This window comes from Rhizopus delemar, genomic scaffold (assembly GCF_000149305.1).
Source record: "Rhizopus delemar RA 99-880 supercont3.11 genomic scaffold, whole genome shotgun sequence".
Classification (NCBI taxonomy): domain Eukaryota; kingdom Fungi; phylum Mucoromycota; class Mucoromycetes; order Mucorales; family Rhizopodaceae; genus Rhizopus; species Rhizopus delemar.
Window position 1 is genome coordinate 138,890 of NW_027137837.1, and position 19,475 is coordinate 158,364.

General features: G+C 34.4%; 6 protein-coding genes across 6 annotated transcripts; 2 read left to right on the plus strand and 4 right to left on the minus strand.

The window, feature by feature from the left end:
* Positions 1 to 522: 522 nt before the first annotated feature.
* RO3G_12717 (uncharacterized protein) lies at positions 523 to 1,010 on the minus strand (the record flags this gene model as incomplete). Its single annotated transcript, XM_067667301.1, has 3 exons — positions 523 to 552; positions 609 to 659; positions 855 to 1,010. 3 exons carry the CDS (start codon positions 1,008 to 1,010, stop codon positions 523 to 525), a joined length of 237 nt encoding a protein of 78 aa, XP_067523402.1.
* A 4,372-nt stretch (positions 1,011 to 5,382) lies between these two features.
* Positions 5,383 to 7,073, plus strand: RO3G_12718 (uncharacterized protein; the record flags this gene model as incomplete). The annotated part of the gene is made up of 4 exons (XM_067667302.1): positions 5,383 to 5,472; positions 5,537 to 5,814; positions 5,874 to 6,853; positions 6,907 to 7,073. 4 exons carry the CDS (start codon positions 5,383 to 5,385, stop codon positions 7,071 to 7,073), a joined length of 1,515 nt encoding a protein of 504 aa, XP_067523403.1.
* Positions 7,074 to 9,519: 2,446 nt separating this feature from the next.
* On the minus strand, positions 9,520 to 10,020 carry RO3G_12719 (uncharacterized protein; the record flags this gene model as incomplete). The annotated part of the gene is made up of 1 exon (XM_067667303.1): positions 9,520 to 10,020. The coding sequence occupies one exon, from the start codon at positions 10,018 to 10,020 to the stop codon at positions 9,520 to 9,522; it is 501 nt and encodes a 166-aa protein (XP_067523404.1).
* Positions 10,021 to 10,268: 248 nt separating this feature from the next.
* On the plus strand, positions 10,269 to 10,658 carry RO3G_12720 (uncharacterized protein; the record flags this gene model as incomplete). The annotated part of the gene is made up of 1 exon (XM_067667304.1): positions 10,269 to 10,658. The coding sequence occupies one exon, from the start codon at positions 10,269 to 10,271 to the stop codon at positions 10,656 to 10,658; it is 390 nt and encodes a 129-aa protein (XP_067523405.1).
* A 459-nt stretch (positions 10,659 to 11,117) lies between these two features.
* On the minus strand, positions 11,118 to 17,345 carry RO3G_12721 (uncharacterized protein; the record flags this gene model as incomplete). The annotated part of the gene is made up of 4 exons (XM_067667305.1): positions 11,118 to 11,142; positions 11,247 to 14,320; positions 14,384 to 16,892; positions 16,951 to 17,345. The coding sequence occupies 4 exons, from the start codon at positions 17,343 to 17,345 to the stop codon at positions 11,118 to 11,120; spliced, it is 6,003 nt and encodes a 2,000-aa protein (XP_067523406.1).
* A 336-nt stretch (positions 17,346 to 17,681) lies between these two features.
* RO3G_12722 (uncharacterized protein) lies at positions 17,682 to 18,866 on the minus strand (the record flags this gene model as incomplete). The annotated part of the gene is made up of 7 exons (XM_067667306.1): positions 17,682 to 17,744; positions 17,811 to 17,898; positions 17,958 to 18,021; positions 18,083 to 18,153; positions 18,230 to 18,563; positions 18,612 to 18,718; positions 18,769 to 18,866. The coding sequence occupies 7 exons, from the start codon at positions 18,864 to 18,866 to the stop codon at positions 17,682 to 17,684; spliced, it is 825 nt and encodes a 274-aa protein (XP_067523407.1).
* Positions 18,867 to 19,475: the final 609 nt, after the last annotated feature.

The window sequence follows — 19,475 nt, forward strand, 5'->3', positions numbered from 1 at the left end:
ATGTCAATAGTACCAGCACTACTAATACATCCCATGATAGTCATACTAGTTCCTTTTTGAGCTGGGACATCAACCTTGGCAGGTTGGTTTTAGGGGCCCAAGCACGGTTTCGCATGATATGCAAATTAAAACCTGAATTATCTATAAAAACACAGTTTTTCTGATAGTCAACATTATTCTCTTTGTATTTCTCAATATACAACTTTCTTTTTCGTATAGTCGTATCTGGAGCACGTTCCTCACAAAGAATCTCAGCTCTTTTCAAAGATAAGTTACATTTCGTTCTCATATGCTTATAAACGGCATTCACCGATATTTTTAAGCCTGAGAAAGCTTTACACAGCTCATTGTGGGCTAGATCAACAGTTGATGCAACGTTCGAAACAATATAGTTGATCAAGAACTGAGTGTGCTCTTCTCTCAAGATAGGGGCCCTTCCACGATTGTCTTGTTTTGTGTTTTTTGAAATTCAGGAAGCTCTCTACCACCACTCGAAAAAACTATTTTCTTGCTGTAACTTTCTCAGGATGTTCTTTGGTTATCATATTCATTCTGAAAAAAAAAAAATAAATAAAAATATCAATGTTTTTAAAGTTAAAACTATTTACCTGAAGAGTGGCTAACAACTCAAATACTGACATCATACTAGTTCTTGAGTCCTAAGTTACCGGAATAATTGCACTTCTTAATTCAATAGCCTACCATTTGGTAGAATTAAAAAGACTGGTCTTTATCAACATAATTTTGTCACGGATACATTGTATTCCAGAGGCTGATAATCCTATAGCAGTTTCAATTGAGGCAGCTTGATACTTCAGTATCTCATTTCTTAAAGAATTAGTTGTCATAGTTACCAAATTCCATGTATCGTCAACTGAGTGCTCAACATCTTCAACAAACAATGGGCCTAAAGATTCCATGATGGTAACTTCAAAACTATCCTTACGACCAATACCAACCGCAAAAAGCTTTTTGGTTGTATTGTTCCAGATCCCAGGTAGATGATTCATTTACCTATTTTTGAATAAAACTTAATGCAGTAATATTATTCACATTCCGAAAATACTCTGCATAGAAAATAATTGTAATTTTCACAGCAAAGATTTAAAAAGCACGATAATATCATTTAAAGCTATCCAACTAAATATACTTATTATAAAAATGATCAGCCCACTTTTCATAGCTAATAATAGCCGCCATTCTCTAATCATACTCTGATCTTAACTCTCACAGGTATATCCAACTTCATCAGATGCCATACAAGTATACATATAATGTTTCTATCGCCTTGATTTACAGCTGAAATTACATAGTAAGGCCTTAATGAGCCCTCATGAAAAACTTTAATAAAAGTCGGCTTTACTAAAATCCCAAATGTTGACTTTTGACTCGTCAAAGAAGATGGTCATTCTTCAATAGTCTAGTATTTATGAGCAAGAAACCAATTCAAGAGCGCTTTCCTGTGCGTTGCTGATAAAAAGATTTTTTTTCTCTTTGATTAGGCTTTAAATCCTAGGTTTTTAAACATCAAAAAGAGTGTTAAAGTAAAGCTTCGATAAATGGTCTTAAAGTTGTCAAAGATCTCATCGCTCAACTTCATCGTCCTACGATAATCATTCTCTTCATGAGGGACTTGTCAGCATCAGTTAAAGTGAGATGTTGTACGCTAATATCATCAAATCTTTGTATATTATATTTCTTGCGGTATCCATGAGCAGTAGCTCCAGAGAAGGCTAAGCGACCTATAATCTGCTCATCTTGAACATTTCGGGAAATGGGGCGAGTCATTTTGGCGGAAATTTGTTAAATGAAAATAAGCAAATTGGTTAGGCGTTGTCTGATAAAATAGTACGTTTACATACTGATTTTTAACAGATGAAGTACTATATGCTAATAGTTTATTATTATGTGCATTGCACGTATCAAAAATGAAGGCTGTATGATTTTCATTAAGTCATTATTTTTTGGCATGAAGTTAGAAGCCATATCTGGGGAGAACACTAAAACGGTTCTTTGATTCATTATATGAATAAAATAAGAATTGTATTATAGCTTCCTTTTTTTTGTATTGTTATTAAAAGGGTAAGCTTACACCTTTTTAGTTGTGAGATCCATACTCTTCACAATTGAAATCATTTTAACATACTTTGTTTAGGTATCCTTGACTTTTTCTCAAAGAATAAAGCTAACGGAACCAGTTGTACTCTTTGCTTGAACATCATTATTACTTTAAAAGGGTTATATAGATTAATATATAAAGAATGCAAGCATACTGGAATATGATATCAAGAAAAATCATTTAAAAGTAATACAAATGTATACGAACTATAGTTCTATTCATTCTCTTGACTATATCGCTGTCTTACATACACTTAAATAACTATAGACTAAAGCATTAAAAATATTATTGAAGGAAACAAGTCAATGTCCAGCCATTCTCCACAGGTGAAAAGCCAAAGAAAAAAAAGGTAGAAAAAATTATAAAGCACTTCAAGGCGTTGTAAATATATATGCAGTATCGATTTAATTTAAATAATTTAAACTATTAACAAATGCTAAAGCCAAAACCGAAACGAAAACAAAGAACTGAAATCCAAAGCATGTGATAAAAAAGGAATATGTCTTTCCAACTTTACTTCTAAGCAAATTATTTTACTAAAGTTTTGCTAACTCATTTTCAGATTCTGATTGAATTTAATTATTATATTCCGTTAAATTGTCTGTGAAAACCAAGTCAAAGTTCTCGCAAAGTATTCAGGTTGCAGGTAGTGTTTTCCTAGGATTCGGTGAGCTCTCTTTTCCGTGTAGCTATGACCACCTGTCTTTAGTAAATGAACAACAACAACATCTCGCTGAAAATTGAGGCTAACGCTAGCCCTATTTATTTGTTGACATTTTTGAATAAATCCTAGTTTAGAAACTAGTTCATTTTTTAACTTATTATCACTTTTTTTTTTTCACAAGGAAAGAAAGCTTACATTGAATATGCCCCCTGAAGTTTATGAGGATAACATCTAACCCCTCTTTTTTAATCTTGCATTAATTTTTAAAAGAATCTAACATTGAACTTGGGATTCATCTAAAAAATGTATTTCTTTGTAAAGTCTACAGTTCTACTACTTTTTATATAAACTTTGAGCTGATTATGTAAGTTCTCCAAAGACCAACATAAATGCTTCTGTTGGAAGATGACATGCTGTTGACACATTTACTACTTCTCACTGCATTTGTTCTACAGTATACATTCTCTCCTTTATAGTTTGTATAACATTTTATAAACATGCAAAATAAAAAGGAGCAAAATTAACTAAATTTGGAAAAAATGTCGCATTACGTATTTTATAAACAGACTAAACAACATATCATTCTGCATTTTCATTGGATCATCTTCCATACATTGTTTGTAACAGTTTTTTTAACATTCAAGTTGGACAATGAGTAAATTGTTACTTTTGTAAGACTAACATAAAAATGTGATCAGATCAAGATGTACTTGTTTGTAGATAAAGAATCTTTGGCTGACATAAATAACAGTAGAAACAGCATCGACTAATTCAAATACATTGTCTTTATGAAGGGTACATTTTTGTAAAATTATCTTATTTATATCATTACAATACTGTACGCAGATGCTTATCATATTTCCTTAAAATTCTTTCCTGTTAATCAAATAAAAAAATATAAGGGTGTATGTTTATATTCGCTGTATGCAAATGCCGCTTCTTACTTTCCATTGGGAAGTTTTTTTTTTTTTGCTTCTCTTTTAGTTACGCTACAGCTATAAGCTATCCTTTTTATGATGCCTAATTGGACTCTTATTCACTTTGTATAATAACAGCTTCCTTTTACTTTGATTGCAAAAGTGTTTATATAATTGAGTTAATATGCAATTTAATGTAATTTCTCTTTATGCGCAGAAAAAAGTAATTTGTACCACAACAGCCGAATAAATGATTGGAAGATAATAATAGGTTGTGATCAGAACAAGTAAAAGTAACAAATTCGTTTCTTATTTCTCTCAAGTGCTTTCGCTCCTTTTTCTCACTCCCTTTTTCCACTCAGTCCCTGTCTTTTTTTTTCTTTCTTTCTTTGGAGACACAATAATACAAGAAGACCATGTCTTCTCAACATATAAAAGCTTATTCTAGATTAAAAATAGATAGACCAAAGTCTTCCTTTTTAACTTGGATATTTGGTAACGGTGAAGAAAATGATCGGATACCAGAAGAAGAAGATCAAGGAAAACATATAGAAAGAACACCATCCAACTATATTCTCTCGGAACCACCACCAGTTCCTATTCACGATATATCAAATACGTCTGAAATAAAGATACCTACTCGTCATCAAAGTCGATTATACACACCTGATATACTATCTGTCGAACTAGATACCAGCAATCGACAAGAATATAAAAGGCGGTCTTGCTACTCAGCTCGCCTTTCCACAGCATATCTTCAAGGATCCTCTTCTTTAACTCGATCTGCAAGTTGGCAACCCACATCTTCAAATCATAATACAAATAATAATGTGCTAGATTGTATACCAGATAGAAGGACAAGCAGAAATTATGCGCAAGATCCAGATATACAAGCTAAATTAAATGAAATGATTTCAAGTGAAAGAACTTTAAAAGTAACACAGTTGATAGCGCAACATCATCAGCACCGGCATTGATATACACATATAAATATGAAAAGAACATGTACGATACATAACCATAAAGATCTTTTATTATCACGGTTCATATTCTAACTCGAATAAACCAATATTTCATAAAGAAGACAATTATCATATAAAAATAAGTTGGTTACAAAAACAAAAATTTTATTCAAGTAAACAAGGAAGAGTTCTATTTCTGAGCTGGTCTTTTTGAGTTCAATAGAATTTTTTTCAATTATTAGGTGTTTACATTGTAATTAAATCTCGTGTATGTTTTAATGTAGTCGTTGTATCATACCGTACTACAAAGCGGAGCATGTGTTTATATTCAATTCAAACCAGCAGTAAAACAACTTTTTATTTCATTTACTCATCCAATTATTCATTGGCGTAAATAAAATTTGTAAGGCTCACTTTAAATGTCCTTTCTTTTTATTGAAGCAAAAATACTTCCCCTTCATATATGGCAGTTATTAAGTGAACTATATCACCAATGATCATAGTAAACTTGAACAATAGTCATGCTATGTTTAAGAATGAATGATATCAAGCAATCATCACCAGCAGCCTCTTTCTATGGCATCCAGTTTATATTTTTTATTGTGTGTGCTATCAAACCTATTTGTGGCGCGGAGTAATTGTGACTTGTTATTCTTTATAAAAGTAGCAAAGACTGTCCTTAAGCTTTTTTTTTTCTGCAATCAACCTAGAGCACTCGACATGGACTACAAAAAGACAGTTGTCAAGAAACAAGCAAAAGTACAGACATCCAAAAAAACAGCTGAAACAAGATATTGGAAACGTTTCAAGGTAAAAATTGTACTCTTCTTTCACATCAAGTAAATCTAACTTGTTTTTTTTTTGTGGAATATAGTCACCTATTGTTATAAAGGAATATGCCAGTGTCACCTCCATTAACTTTTCACCTGTTTCACCTTACGATTTTGCTGTTACTTCTTCAACACGTGTACAAGTGTATTCTTCAAAAACACATCAACCCAAAAAGACTATTTCTCGATTTAAAGATATTGCTTATTCCGGAAGTTTTCGTCAAGACGGTAAATTGATTGTTGCTGGTGATGCAACTGGTCTCATTCAAATGTTTGATGGTAGTTCTCGAGCCATTTTAAGATCTTTTAGAGGACACGAATTGTAAGCGATTTCTTTTTTTTTTAAAGAAAATAGTGCAATAGAATTAACTTCATACAAAGACCTACTCAAATAACACAATTCACAATCGACAAATCAAACATTTTATCTGCTTCTGACGATAAGACAGTTCGTATATGGGACATTCCGACCGGAAACAATGTCAACTTATTTGAGGAGCATGAAGATTACGTTAGAGCAGGTGTTGTCAGCCAAGAGAATCCAAATTTAGTCATCAGTGGTTCTTATGATCAAACAGTAAAATTATGGGATATGAGACAACCTGAAAGCGTGATGACAATGAACCATGGAGCACCTGTCGAATCGCTTTTGATTTATCCCAACGGAGGAGCTGTGATTTCGTCTGGTGGACCAACTGTGAAGGTGTGGGATTTGTTGAGCGGCGGAAGGTGTATACATACTCTGTCCAATTTCCAAAAGACTGTGACAAGTATGTGCTTTGATGGTGCTGCTTCACGATTAGTGACTGGTTCATTGGATCAACATATCAAGATTTATGATGTACAAGATTACAAAGTAGTGCATAGTGTAAAATACCCTGCACCTATCTTGAGTGTAGGTCTTTCACCTGACGATACTCACCTGGCAGCGGGTATGTCTAATGGATTGTTATCTATTCGTCAAAGACAAATCAAAGCATCAGAAAAGGCACTTAAGAAACAGAATCAAGATTATATCAAGGGCGGTACTTATAAGTACTTTATGCGTGGACAATCAAACGCCCCCACAAAGGATGACTTTGTAGTTGAAAGTACAAAGAGACAAAAGTTGAGAAAATACGATCAGTTCATCAAAGTGTTTCAATATGCTAATGCACTGGATGAGGTACTCAAATCTAGTTTCCATACACCTGCTGTTGTCGCTGCAGTTTTACAAGAGTTGATTCATCGTGACGGTCTTAAAGCTGCTATTACAGGTCGTGATGATGTCTCACTAGAACCTCTTATGCGCTTCTTGATTAGAAATATTCATCATCCAAGATACACTAATTTATTAGTGGACGTGTCGGAGGCATTGATTGGTACGTGTATTGATATATTCGAATAGCCATAATAATAACTTGTTGTTTTATAGACTGTTATACACGCGTCTTTGGTCAATCTCCACTCATTGATGATCTTTTATCTCGATTGACAGTTAAAGTTAAACAAGAAATTCAATTCCAGAAAGATTTAATTGGAACAATGGCCGCTTTAGATATGTTATTTACTAAATCTGGCTCTGCTACTACTGTTAAATAAAGTAATATAATGTTTATATGTACACTTAAAAGCTTGTGTTTTCATATCCCATTTTTGGCTGTCTTTCGCGAAAGTGAAAAATAAGAAAACCTCCTGTAGTACTCAATTATTACACTCATGTATTATCGCATTGCAAATGTTTAAATACTTATCATAGAGTAATTTATAAGTTGTAGCCTTAAATGATGCTTAGACTCATATGCATGTGCATTGCTATGATCTTCTATTGATGTTGTCCTTTACTATTAGCACAATACAGAGCGAATGCCATAATGGTCACATGCCATTGGTATCGTGCTGTTAAGTTAAAATACTCAGTACATTGAAAGGCTGCTGATTAAAGAGAGTCTTTTTTAAATGTAAGGTGTGCATTCATTAAAGTTTTTATATCAATGATATAATGAAAAGACAATGCAAAGATCTACATCTATTAAATGTACTTGAAAAGAAAGGATTGCTTAAAATATGAATCATGAAAGCTACAAGAATTGGAAAGAACTGTTGAGTAGGAAAATTTATTAATTTTAAATCATGAACTGAAGTAGAAAAGATCCAAGCATTTGAATAACAGCTTTTGTAGAGTTTTTTAATAGCTGAACTTTGTACCTTTTGGACTTAGTAAAGATGATTAAGTAGCAAGTGCTGTTAAATGTATCGTCGAATAGCAAATTTGTCTGATGTATTGGATTCCATGGTTGCAGCCATTTTTATGATAAAAATTGAAGGTAGGCAATGATACAATAAATTATTTTTAATAGCTTTTCTAGCCTCAGGTTCACCACCACAGCTTATGATCCATTTAAATGCAATATTGCATCGGTGAAATCTGCCCCCTTTTCGATCATGTGCTGTCACGGTGATGATCCTAATCCTATACTTGAAGGGCTGAGCTGTTTCCATTGTTGGCTGGTTGATCAATATAAATTCTTAAGACTGGAATCAGGAATAGACTCCAGTGAACTCTCATTCTATATAGCTTACATATTTATAGTCAAGAACCAAACACCAAAAAGCAAATAAATAAAAACATTTGCCGTATATATCATTTTTAAAGCAATAATATATTGATTAAACCCAAACACTAAAAGTGGTATTTAGTTTTTTTATCAATCTCACTGTAATAAATGGTACACGGCTTACTTGTTTTGGTTTGTACGACCAACTTTTGCATAAATTTTATAAGGCTTAAAAATTCTTATTTATCTACTTGCGTTCTTACTACCAACAGTACTCGTGTAGATAAAAATAAATGCTTTTGATTTACTTTCAAAGCATGCTCCATATAGAAGGGGTTGCTTTTAAAAATCACAATTTACTTGATTAAAAACAAACGCACGTTGATCTACTTACGAGAAGCAAATATTAAAAAATCTTTATCCCAACATTTCAGAAAAATAAAAAAAACAGTAAGATTATTAATACTGATTTAGTTTTGCATTTTTTTAATTAACACTCATTATATAACTTTAAAGTATATCTATGGTTGTTAAGGAAATAATCAGCTAACTGCTATCGCTTATCATCGTTTTCGGGCTTTTCATATTTCATCATATAAACCTTCTTCCTTGAGTTTCTATCTAATACTGGTTAAAAAGCAAAATGTGATTCCCATAGATGTTTTATTGATAGAGAATCTTATATCTTAATCTTCAAAACTGATCATGTTTTAATAAGACTTGAACAGTCTTGCTTTTAGCTCAGTAAAACACTTTGATCTATCAAAATAGAACCGTAGACACTTTGTAATAACATTTTAATCGGAATTGAACTCTATTAACTACATAGTAGAGTTAACTCCTATGGATAGACACTGGTGTTGGGTTAGAGTACCTGAATTGAAGTTGATGGAAGGCTCAATCAATAATCCACTAAAGGTTATATCAACTTCCGTGATTGAAGCATACCATTTCCCTTATAGATAAAATTTTAATGATGGTTAAAGTGCATTGGATTATCTTAAAAGCGATTCATGTATAATGGCTACTTGTTGCGAAAAGGCATCAAAGGCTATGAACCGGTAATTATGAGTGTCTCTTTTCAAGAAAAAAAAAAAACTCATTAAGAAAGTGTTGTCAATCTATATAAATGTAATAACTGCCTTACCAAAGGCACTTCATTGTGATAATGTGGAACGGGATGTTGTAAAAGATTATGATTGAACCAAAGAGCTTAGGATTGAATAAATAATAGGTAGTTTTAGTTGAACCCTTTTCTGTGGTTCTAGAACAAATACCAAATCAAACTCGTTAAATGATTAATCTTTAAGAAAATCACTCAGCATGTTTATTCATGCTGTTGTGGATATCATAATTATAGTAAAATATAAAGGCATCTTAGTACTAGATTTTTAAATTCAATAGGAAATAGAAAAATGTATATTTTGTATTTTATCGTATTTCTACCTGAAAAGTTTATCAATTTTAAATGACGAAAGGCAGAATGTGTTTTATTGAATCAACAATTTCAGGTCTATATCTAATTGCTCTTTACATGCATACCTATATCTTTCAAAGTGACTCAAAGTTATATCCTTTTCATTATCTTGAATAGCAAATGTTGTGAGTGCTATTCTTGTAGTATTTCTATCATGAAAATAAATCACTGTTTTCATTGTTGGTATCTCCTTTTCTGAGCGTGGTAAATGTCCCGGGTAATCTAGGATGTCTGCCATCGTTTCTTCAGGTACAGTGGTAGAATGATCAAATAGGCCAAGTATCTCTTTGTGGTCATATTGATAAACCAATATGGAACCTTCTAAAGCGGATTCTGGAGTATTGACTTGTTCGGATATCACAAAATATCCTATTGTTTTATCTGCAAGTGCATGCAGCACAGGTACAATGACTCGTTCACAGTATAGCTGTGTCACTTTTTTGTCACGAAATTCAATCAATACACAAGGCTTTAATTTTAGCAATGTAAAACCGAATTCACCATACAAGAGCATGTCTTCCGGGGAAAGCTCCCCTTGAAATGTAACATGTTCAATGGCTGATTTGTCTAAGCTACTCCAGAATTGCTTTTCCAATAAATAAAAATAATTAAATGCTTGTCGAATGTCCATCTTTGTATAAAAAAGCAACAGGATTGTTAGAAAAGATAAGATGATGAGAGGCTTTTATTGTGACTGGATTTCTTGTCACTAAACAAAAGATTCACTGCATGCGCTGCTTATTCTTTTTAATTATTCATAAAATGGCAAAGAAAGGAAAAGAAACACCAAAGGAAAACCCAAAAAAGCCTGAGCAGAAACGTAAACTAGTGGATACTTCTGAAATCGACGATATTTTTAATACCAAAAAGATTGCTTCAAAGACTTCCAAGGAGGAACCTGCCACAAAGAAAAGAAAGGCCGACAAAAATAATACCTCAGAAAGTAAATCAACAAAGAATGAATCAAGCGACGAAAGTGAAAGCGAAGAGGAGCAAGTGACAGAAGAAGACACTAAGAAAGTACAAGAAGTTGTTTTTGCTGAATTGGCTGCAGTGAAAAACTCAAATAAAAACAACCAGAAACGTCCTATAATTCCACCTTCTGACGACAGCTTTGGTGATTCTAGAGGACTAAAAAAGACAAGTGAGTAGCTTGCACAGAAAAGAAATTTTTATGTACTGACATAATGCTTTAGATCGTACAACTGAAGAAGGGTATCCTCTGTATGATGTTAAAGACTTAAATATTGGTTTAGGCAAAGATACTCCCGAATGTCCATTTGATTGTCAATGCTGTAATACAATTTTATTTTTTTCACTTGCAATATGAAGGACTCACCCCCCTTTTTTTATTAGGTTTTTAGATATAATGGTTCATTTTCACTGTACAAATATATATTTTTTTTAAATTAAAAAGCTGCCCAATTAGTTGATGTTTGCGATGATTCCATTCTTCTTCTAATGAATGAAGGTATAGAGTGTGTTAACCACATTTGCCTAATTTGCTCGTATCTTTTTGCATTGAGATACTGTGGTGCTCCTCGTTTAAAAAAGACATCTGCCTCCCCATGATTATCCAAATAAGGTGCATTCATTATGCTTCCTCCGTTATCATGTAGCAATAGTAAGAAGCAATCTTTGATCATCATGTACAGTCCAATTTCGCCTCCACATCTATAAAAGCAAGCTAAATATACCTTCTCCTGTCCTTTTCTTTTCCATATTGTATATATGTTTTACCTCTTTAAATGGTTATTGCATTCTCCTTTAGATGATTCAGTGCAACAAAAACTACGAGCACAAACAAACGAACCACATATTAAGCAAATAGCGGAGTGTTCAGGCACATTATTACAAGTGCGACAAATGCGCTTAGAGCTTTCGTCAAGTAAATTATCTAAACGATAAGGTAGATTGGCTAAGCGGTATTTGGTTGGCAAGTTTAATGGAATCTGTCGTAATTCCACATCTTTTGATAGATAATCTGCGCACCAGCTATTCAATAATTCTTGTTCAGATGAATTCATGTCAAATATAGATTCAAAATTAGGCAATTTCAGAATATCCAAAAGACGATCATATTCACTGGATATTATCTTTGTATCGACATCCACTAAGCTTGGGCTTTGGGGGATAAATCCATGGTGGGCAACCATTAAAAGCAATGACTTACGAAGATAAGGTAATGTAAATAAATGTAAAAGCGCAGTGAATCCCCTTATATTCAACTTTTCATAAACAGCATGTCTATCTGGGAAGTGTATCAGTCCAAGAACACGATCTACAAATCGCTGGACGCCATCCTCTCCTTTCACATATTGTGCTTGGTTGCAGAGGTTGTTTAAAAGATTATTCAGTCGATTGTCTTTGAACACCTTCTCCTCATTTTGGATAGACTGAGCTATACCGATTACGTTTTTCGCCAATTCAGCTATGTACAAAACCCGCATGATATGATGAGCCTCAATAGTAGGATAATCTGCAGTAGAAAAACCAAAGTGAACCAGCACCTTGAATGGATCGTCCATTAAAAGAGGTTTTTTACTACATGATCCATCAGGGATCAACTGACTTAATTGCTGATGTAAAATGTTTTCCTTAAGCTGTCTTTCATCTGTTAGCCAAGGTGAATTCATCAACTTAGGTGCAAGCATATTAGTCATTGCAAGGATCTTTAGCAGAGTTTGAGAGGTTCTGGGTATACTATCAATAAATGTTCCTGTATGTTCTACTGTCAAGTCTCTTGCTCGCGTATTCTCAGCACCTCTTTGTGCAATCTCGAAATTGCCAATTGTATATGCATACATATCGTAAAAAAGTAGCAGAGAATCTTTCATGTCTATTACTGAAGAATCTGAACCACAATGCAATGCTCGATCAATAGCTTTGGTAAGATTGTTGTACAAATGTGTCAGGCTTTCTTCATCAAATGCCGTCAAGTTGGGATCCTGGTCTATCTTTAATGAGCTGTCAATTCCGGAATCAAGTTTTCTTCGAACATCAGAGCTGACTTGCTGCAGTGTCTTATTTAATTCTTCATATGGAGTTGTGGGAACCATGACACCAGGATAGGCTTCCCTTTTACCTTTCCAAACGATGGGAACTAATACATTTCCCAGCGCTTTACAAAATGGGCACAAGAAGCGACCTTTAGTTGAGTTGTCAAGATAACGCATAGATCCTTGATTTTGATTTTCTACAGAGTGTTGATAAGTTCCAAAGCATTCCGCATGTATCAAATGGCCACATGAAGAGATATCTACTCCATGCAAATGTGCAGCAGTAGGAAATCCTGAAAATGAAGTTCCTTTCTCAGGATTTTCTTCATCAGCTGAAATCCAAGGATTGTTCAAGCGGTTGCCTGCTTCCAGAATGTCTGCCCAAACGTCCTTTGTCACAGGTGACAAGCGATGAATATTAGAGCGTTGGACAAGTCCCAACATGCCATATAATTTGGTACCATCAAAGCTTTCTTGACATACAATACAGTTATCCGATGGGAAATGACATTTACGAACAATTTCAAAATCATTGCCAGAAGGGATCGGGTCTTCCTTAGTTTCCTCTATGGCATCCTTTATGTCTCCATCATCTTCATTTTTATATAAATCAGCATGATGCTCCAAAAATTTGGACTGAGCTACAGCAAATTGAGACATGATGGCAGCCTGGCGAGCTTTTGCAGCCGCCTTTTTCTGCTCATATTCGGATAAACCATTGTTCGATGGGTTTGCTTGGTCTTTGGGACAAGAAAGTTTGTTTCTAGTTTCTTTCCATGTACTAATCGTGAGTTTTGCCTCTTCAAGGCCAAACTCTTCAATTTTGTTGACAATAAAGTGCAATCGTTTGTGGGCATGAGAAAGTTCGTTATTGCTTAAGCAACGCAAAAGAATATCCAGTAGATTAGCATGGATTGTTTCATCTTCACTGACTTGGATAGAGTATTCATCTGTTGAAGCATTTTCATAGAAATTTCCGCATATATCGGATGCATCCATAAAGTAGCGACTTGATGATTCTATCTTCTTCAAACCATTGTTGGTATCTGTTACAGCAAGCATACCAAGGTATAAAATCTCATCCAAAATAACTTCACTTTTACTTTGTTTTGAGGTCATCGAGTTCCAAAGAGCATATGTGAGAATCTGAGTAAAGACAGTAGAATGCAAAAAGTTCCCAAGATGTTTAAAAGGGCCTTTTTCAATGGGACAGACTCGTGGTTGAACTAAAAATTCTTCCTCGTCGTTCAATTTGCTTCCGGGATGCAATTGATTCCAATGTTGTTTTAAAACAGAATGTGCTTCTTCACGCTTATTGCGTGTATAGTGCCAGAAGTATGGATCAATTTCATCTAAGCATTCTGATTTGATCTCATACATACCCTTATCACTTAGACCATCAGGTGCTCTAAAGTTTGCCACCTTATTAAGTTCTGATTCAAACGATTCGTGTTCACTAAGGCTTTCAGGAATTAACTTGAGAAGTTCAGAATAAGAGAGACGAGTCAGGCCGAGGTACTGGATGATAGCCCGTCGAATACGCTGATCAATGGTTGTACCGGATGCATATCCATGTTCTGTTGCGCTGATGATCAGTAAGTTAAGTAATTCTTCTACCATAAAAGTCTTTTGAGATTCATCATATACTTCATGTGTTTTGTCGGGATTGCCTTGAAACCACTCTTGGAGTTGAAATCTGTCAATCAGAGTCAATAATAGTTGATTACTATCGCATACAACAAAGCCAACTTGAAGTAAATATATGTCACGATCTAATGTATTCTCTCTAACGTTGATATCTTTATATGTATGTGACTATATTTGTCGAGTTAACTATCTTTATATGCTGCTTATTTTCCTTAAATGTTCAATTATTACCTGATTACGAATACCGTAGCCATTTCTAACCCATACACCGCAATTGATTTGAGATAGGATGACAAGCGTTCGGATTGGATATTCAAGTACTGTCAAGAATGTACTACTGCGATTATTTTCGAATGCACCATTAACCATCTGCTTGAATCCATTCATCCAGCCATTTTCTTCTAATATTCCTTCCTGCAACAGTGAAACATTTTCGAATAATTCAGACAAAAGCCAATGGAAAGGATGATGGAAAGACACAGGTTCAGTCGTGACATCATATTTCACAATATCAAAAGTGCCAGCATGAGGTGTATGAACATGGTGGAATGTTTGTTGTGATATTCCTTTGATAATAATTCTCGTTCCTTGTTCATTTAAGGAAGGATGAGCTCCAGGAGATAGGTGGGGATTCCAATCGCATATTGCTTTCAAGACACGATAAATAGTACGACAAAGATCATGAGAGGCATTCAGGAGGGTAGTTTCTGACTGAAGAGCATCATAGCATGCAGCATACTGACGGCAAAGCTTTGCGATTTGTAAAGTCACATTAAACGCATTGACCCATGTTTGAGATTCATAGGTAACATGCTCATCTGTTTGACGCTTTAAGGGGTCCATAGCTTGAAATTGGTACATCATATCAATGAAATGGCGAAGGTATAAAGGGCTTTTTGAAATTTCCAGCTTTACTTGTTCGGCATTCATGACATAGCGTAAATCATAAATAGTATAAGCATAGCGATGACGACCAATAGCTCTAAACGAAGAGTCAACCTGGGCCTGAGAGTAATCTTCTGGCAATATCATGTGTATATTGTCGGTTAAAAAGAAATTGGCTAAAATCGAACAGACCATGCCAAAGAATTTATATTCTTTCACAAGTATAGAAGCCACAGTTGGGACTGTCAGCAATTGAACAGAGAGCGTGCTGACAGAATTTTCAGGTTCTCTATCTTTAAAGAAGAAAGCATCCACCAATTCTGGATAATTACGTGCAAACCGAGTTCCTAGCACAGGTCTGTATTGAAAATTTGAAATGAACGTACTAATCAATAGATCTTTAATATCCATACGAGCCGTCTTCCAAAGTCTTAAATCAAACTGTAATAGATAATCTAAACGAAGCTTACGTCTGAATTCTTTCTTCATACTGTTATTAATTTCAGCTGAGGCGACAGTAGCTTCAGAATTTGATACAGGCACTCCCAAATCTTTTGCGATCTGTCTTTCAGCCAATTCTAATTTGTCTGTGTAATCCAGCCAAGCATCCAAACTCCAATCCATATCCAAGATATCTCTTTGTTTATTTGTCTTGCTTGGTTTTGGCTGTGAAGATGTAGAAGATCGACGTCTTTTAAGAGTTGTCATATCATGCTCTTCGTGAGAATCCGATGTATCTGCAGGTTGTGATAAATACGTATGAGGATCTATCTGTGCTTGGACATTATTACGCTGGATCTCAACGATAGATACCAGTGCTCTTTGCATTTCACTGGTTATCGAAACATTTTCGTCATCATCATCATCATCCTCTTCGTATTCCTCATCAGTGACCATTACTTCATCAAAAAACATTCCTCCAGTTTGCATATCACCGTCTGCATCGTCAAACATCAGTATGTCGTCTTCATCATCTAAGACACCACCCTCATCACCAAAGTCAAATGCGTCATCTGCATCCACCAGCATTTTGGCTCTTCTGTACCGAGTTGACAGTCTTGCAAGTTCAGGAAGAAGTGCCCAATCCGCTGAAAGCACATCACAAATAATGTCTCTAATAATACAATTGCCACCTTCGACAGAGCTAAAAAATTTGTATCGACCGCTCACTAATTCGTTTAACCAGCTCAACAATAATCCGGCAATCTCTTCTCGAACTACTTTATGTGCAGAGCAAATAGTGACAGCTAAGCCAATCGAATGAATGATAGAAGCAGCTGAAATCAAGCTCTGAATATCAGCTGATTCTTTCACCACATGCCGTCCATATGTATGAACTGATTGAGCCGCTAGTTCAGCCTGTTCATCTGTACAGTCAAGTGCAGTTTGCAGCACTGATATAACACTATCAAATGAATGTTTTTCATCATTCCACAACACGCATGCATACATTTGATTTTTAAAGTCAACAGGAAGTCCTAAAGCTTGATGAGAATCCGCACAATCTTTTTTTATAGAATCTACATTTCCAATTGACATAACATCTTCTGGTGAAGCAGCGAATGTTTCCAAGATATAATCCATAACCACATTAATAGTCTCTTGAATTGAGTTTAAAACTGATGATGGCACTGATGATAAAGGTTTGAGCTGTGTTGGTTTGTTGGGTATCTGTGTTGAAGAAGGGTCTAAAGAATGAATTTTGCAATGCAGAGGGACTTTCCAGGCCTCTGGATCACCACAATCGCAACATCCTGCTCCTCTACCTATCCAAATTTTAACATCATGCCCCTCATGATCTGTTGAATGAAAACATTTGGAGCACATAACGCATGTATCATCAAATCCACAATTTCTATAGATATTGTTTCAAATTAAAAGGAAAAGGAAAGCAACCCATTGTTGCATTTTACCTGCAATGATATACACTTTCTCCCCTTTTAAATAGTCGACCACATTGCTTTCCACGTTGATTTTCCCAATATTCTTCTTCGTCTGTATCATCTAATGACTGATCTCCTTCAGATTTATTATCGGACAGATCTTGTTTTTTCGAACCAATCAAATTGTACTTTTCTAACAATAGCGGTAGGTTGTCAGAGTCTCCTTCTGGAAAAAAATAAGCCTGCAGCCATCGAGAATCATCACTCCAAAGAGACCGATAACATTGAGTCAAAATAGATTTTTCTGCCTGGGGTTGAAGTTTGCTTTTGTATGTTAAAGGTGCGTCGGTAAGAAATGTTTTTAGTTGTGCTGCATTCATAGATATTTCTTTATTGGCCGAATTAGTAGACTTGGTCTCTGACATGTCGAAGGACTCTGTTTCTCTTTTATTTAACAAAAAAAAAGGAAATCAAAATCAAAGAGAAAGCAGAAAAGGCTTTACTAAAGTAAACTGCAAAATGTTTTGGAATAAAAAAGCCTATCAAATATCTGTTTGACCCAGGCGAATAAACAGTCACTTTCTCGCTGACAGCAGAGCTACTCCATTTTAAAGTTGATTGTAAGTATGTAAACTCTTTCTCTCAAACGACGCATTAAACTAGACTAAAGAGAGCAGTAACCATACCTTTTTTGATCATAAATATATATAGTATATAGCTTTATTTCACAACAAATTATTTTTTAGCTAAAGTCGTAAAACTTATATTTTAGAATATTTGACTGGTGTCTTCTTGAGAAGTCCCTCAATTGATCGAGAAACATCCTAATAAATATATATTTAATCATTTTTTTTTGGCTCCTTTAATATCTCTATTCGGCTCAATCGTACCTCGGTTTGTAACATAGCAGAATTCCAAGTGACTGAATAATCCAAGCCTTCAGCAACAGAATGGTCTCGAGAATAGTTTAAGAGATGTCTTTTAAAGTGATGTTATGCAAAAAATAAATAAATAAAAAAGCTTTTTTAAAGACTTACTTAGTGCTAAGTATAGCAATTGGTGACTTAGAAGCAATACTTTGTGCTGTTTTAAAAGCTTCGGCTATGATAAAAGTATTAAAAGATAAATAATAGTTATACTGCTGTTCAAAGTACGAAGATACCTAGCAAAGATGCGTGATTTTCAGTAACTTTGTTTACAAGTCCACATTGCAATGCTTCATCAGCGTACATACTATGAATAGAAAGATTTAGTTATATTAATATATAAGAAAGGCGAAACTGCAATCTTCTATTTTCTTTTATCGTACTTGCGTGCTGTGTAACAAAGCTCTCTAACCAAACTATGGTTACCAATGACCTTTGGCAACCTCTGTAAAGAGCCAACATCGGCAGCAAATCCAAGATCCACCTCTTTCACAGAGAAATAAGCGTCTTTAGTACAGTATCGAATATCACATGCAGTAGTTAAATCAACACCACCACCAATACATGCGTTGTGAATAGCAGCAATAACAGGCTTGCTGCAAAGCTCAACAGCAGTAAAAGCATCCTGAACCAGTTTAATCATTGGCCGAGCTTTGTAGGTATTGCGAGCCGTATCTAATTTCGGGTTAGAAAGCTTACTTAATTCATTACCAGCCACTAAAAAAAAAGTAAATAAAGATGGACTTGAAATTACATTGTGCTTACAGTCTAAACCAGCAGTAAACATGCGGCCTGAACTGGACAAAATAACACATCGTACATTGTTATCATCACTGATTTGTTGAAATATTTTACCAATATCAATAATCATCCTAGTAGTAAAATTGTTTATTTAAAGAAGGTTGTGTAAAATGCTACGTACTGAGGAAGTAAAGCATTTAGACTATTTGGTCTATTGATTTGAACATGAGCAATTCCTTCTGAAGAAACTTCAACTTTGATATTTTCATATTGATACATGTTTGATATTAACGAAATAAAATTAAGTAGAGGTCTCAACCAGTGTTTATATATTTTCTTGTTTGTTTATTTCTCAATGACAAATGTAAAATTACAAATTTAGAATATCCAAATTTGTTAAACTCAGTGTCATAAGCATAATTTTTAAAATCCAATAGTCTTCACGATCTCAAATAAAAAATAATAGGATCATTATTACTATAGAAATAAAAAGAAAATGCTAAAAGCTACTAAGTAATTATTGCTTCGAGAAAAAGAGCTTGTGAAGAAGCAAGCCGAGAAAATCATGAAAAAGCCAGCAAAGAAGGAAATCCCAACGAAGAAGTTGCTGAATAAATAGCAGAAGATAGAATCTGGATTTTATGGAGGAGCTGTCAATTAAGAGCAAAATAATGCTTTTATTCACAAACATATCATATAAGTTAAATTCGTCAAAACGTACTTCTGAGATTCATATATACCGTTCTTTAGTTTAGCAAAATATAATATCAATATTTTCCTAATAATTGGTAATTTTTTTGTTTCTATAGTAATAATGATACTGTTGGTTTTAAGCTGAATGTAAGTAAGAAATGAATATTCCCAAATCAGAATAGCAGTAAATTTGGA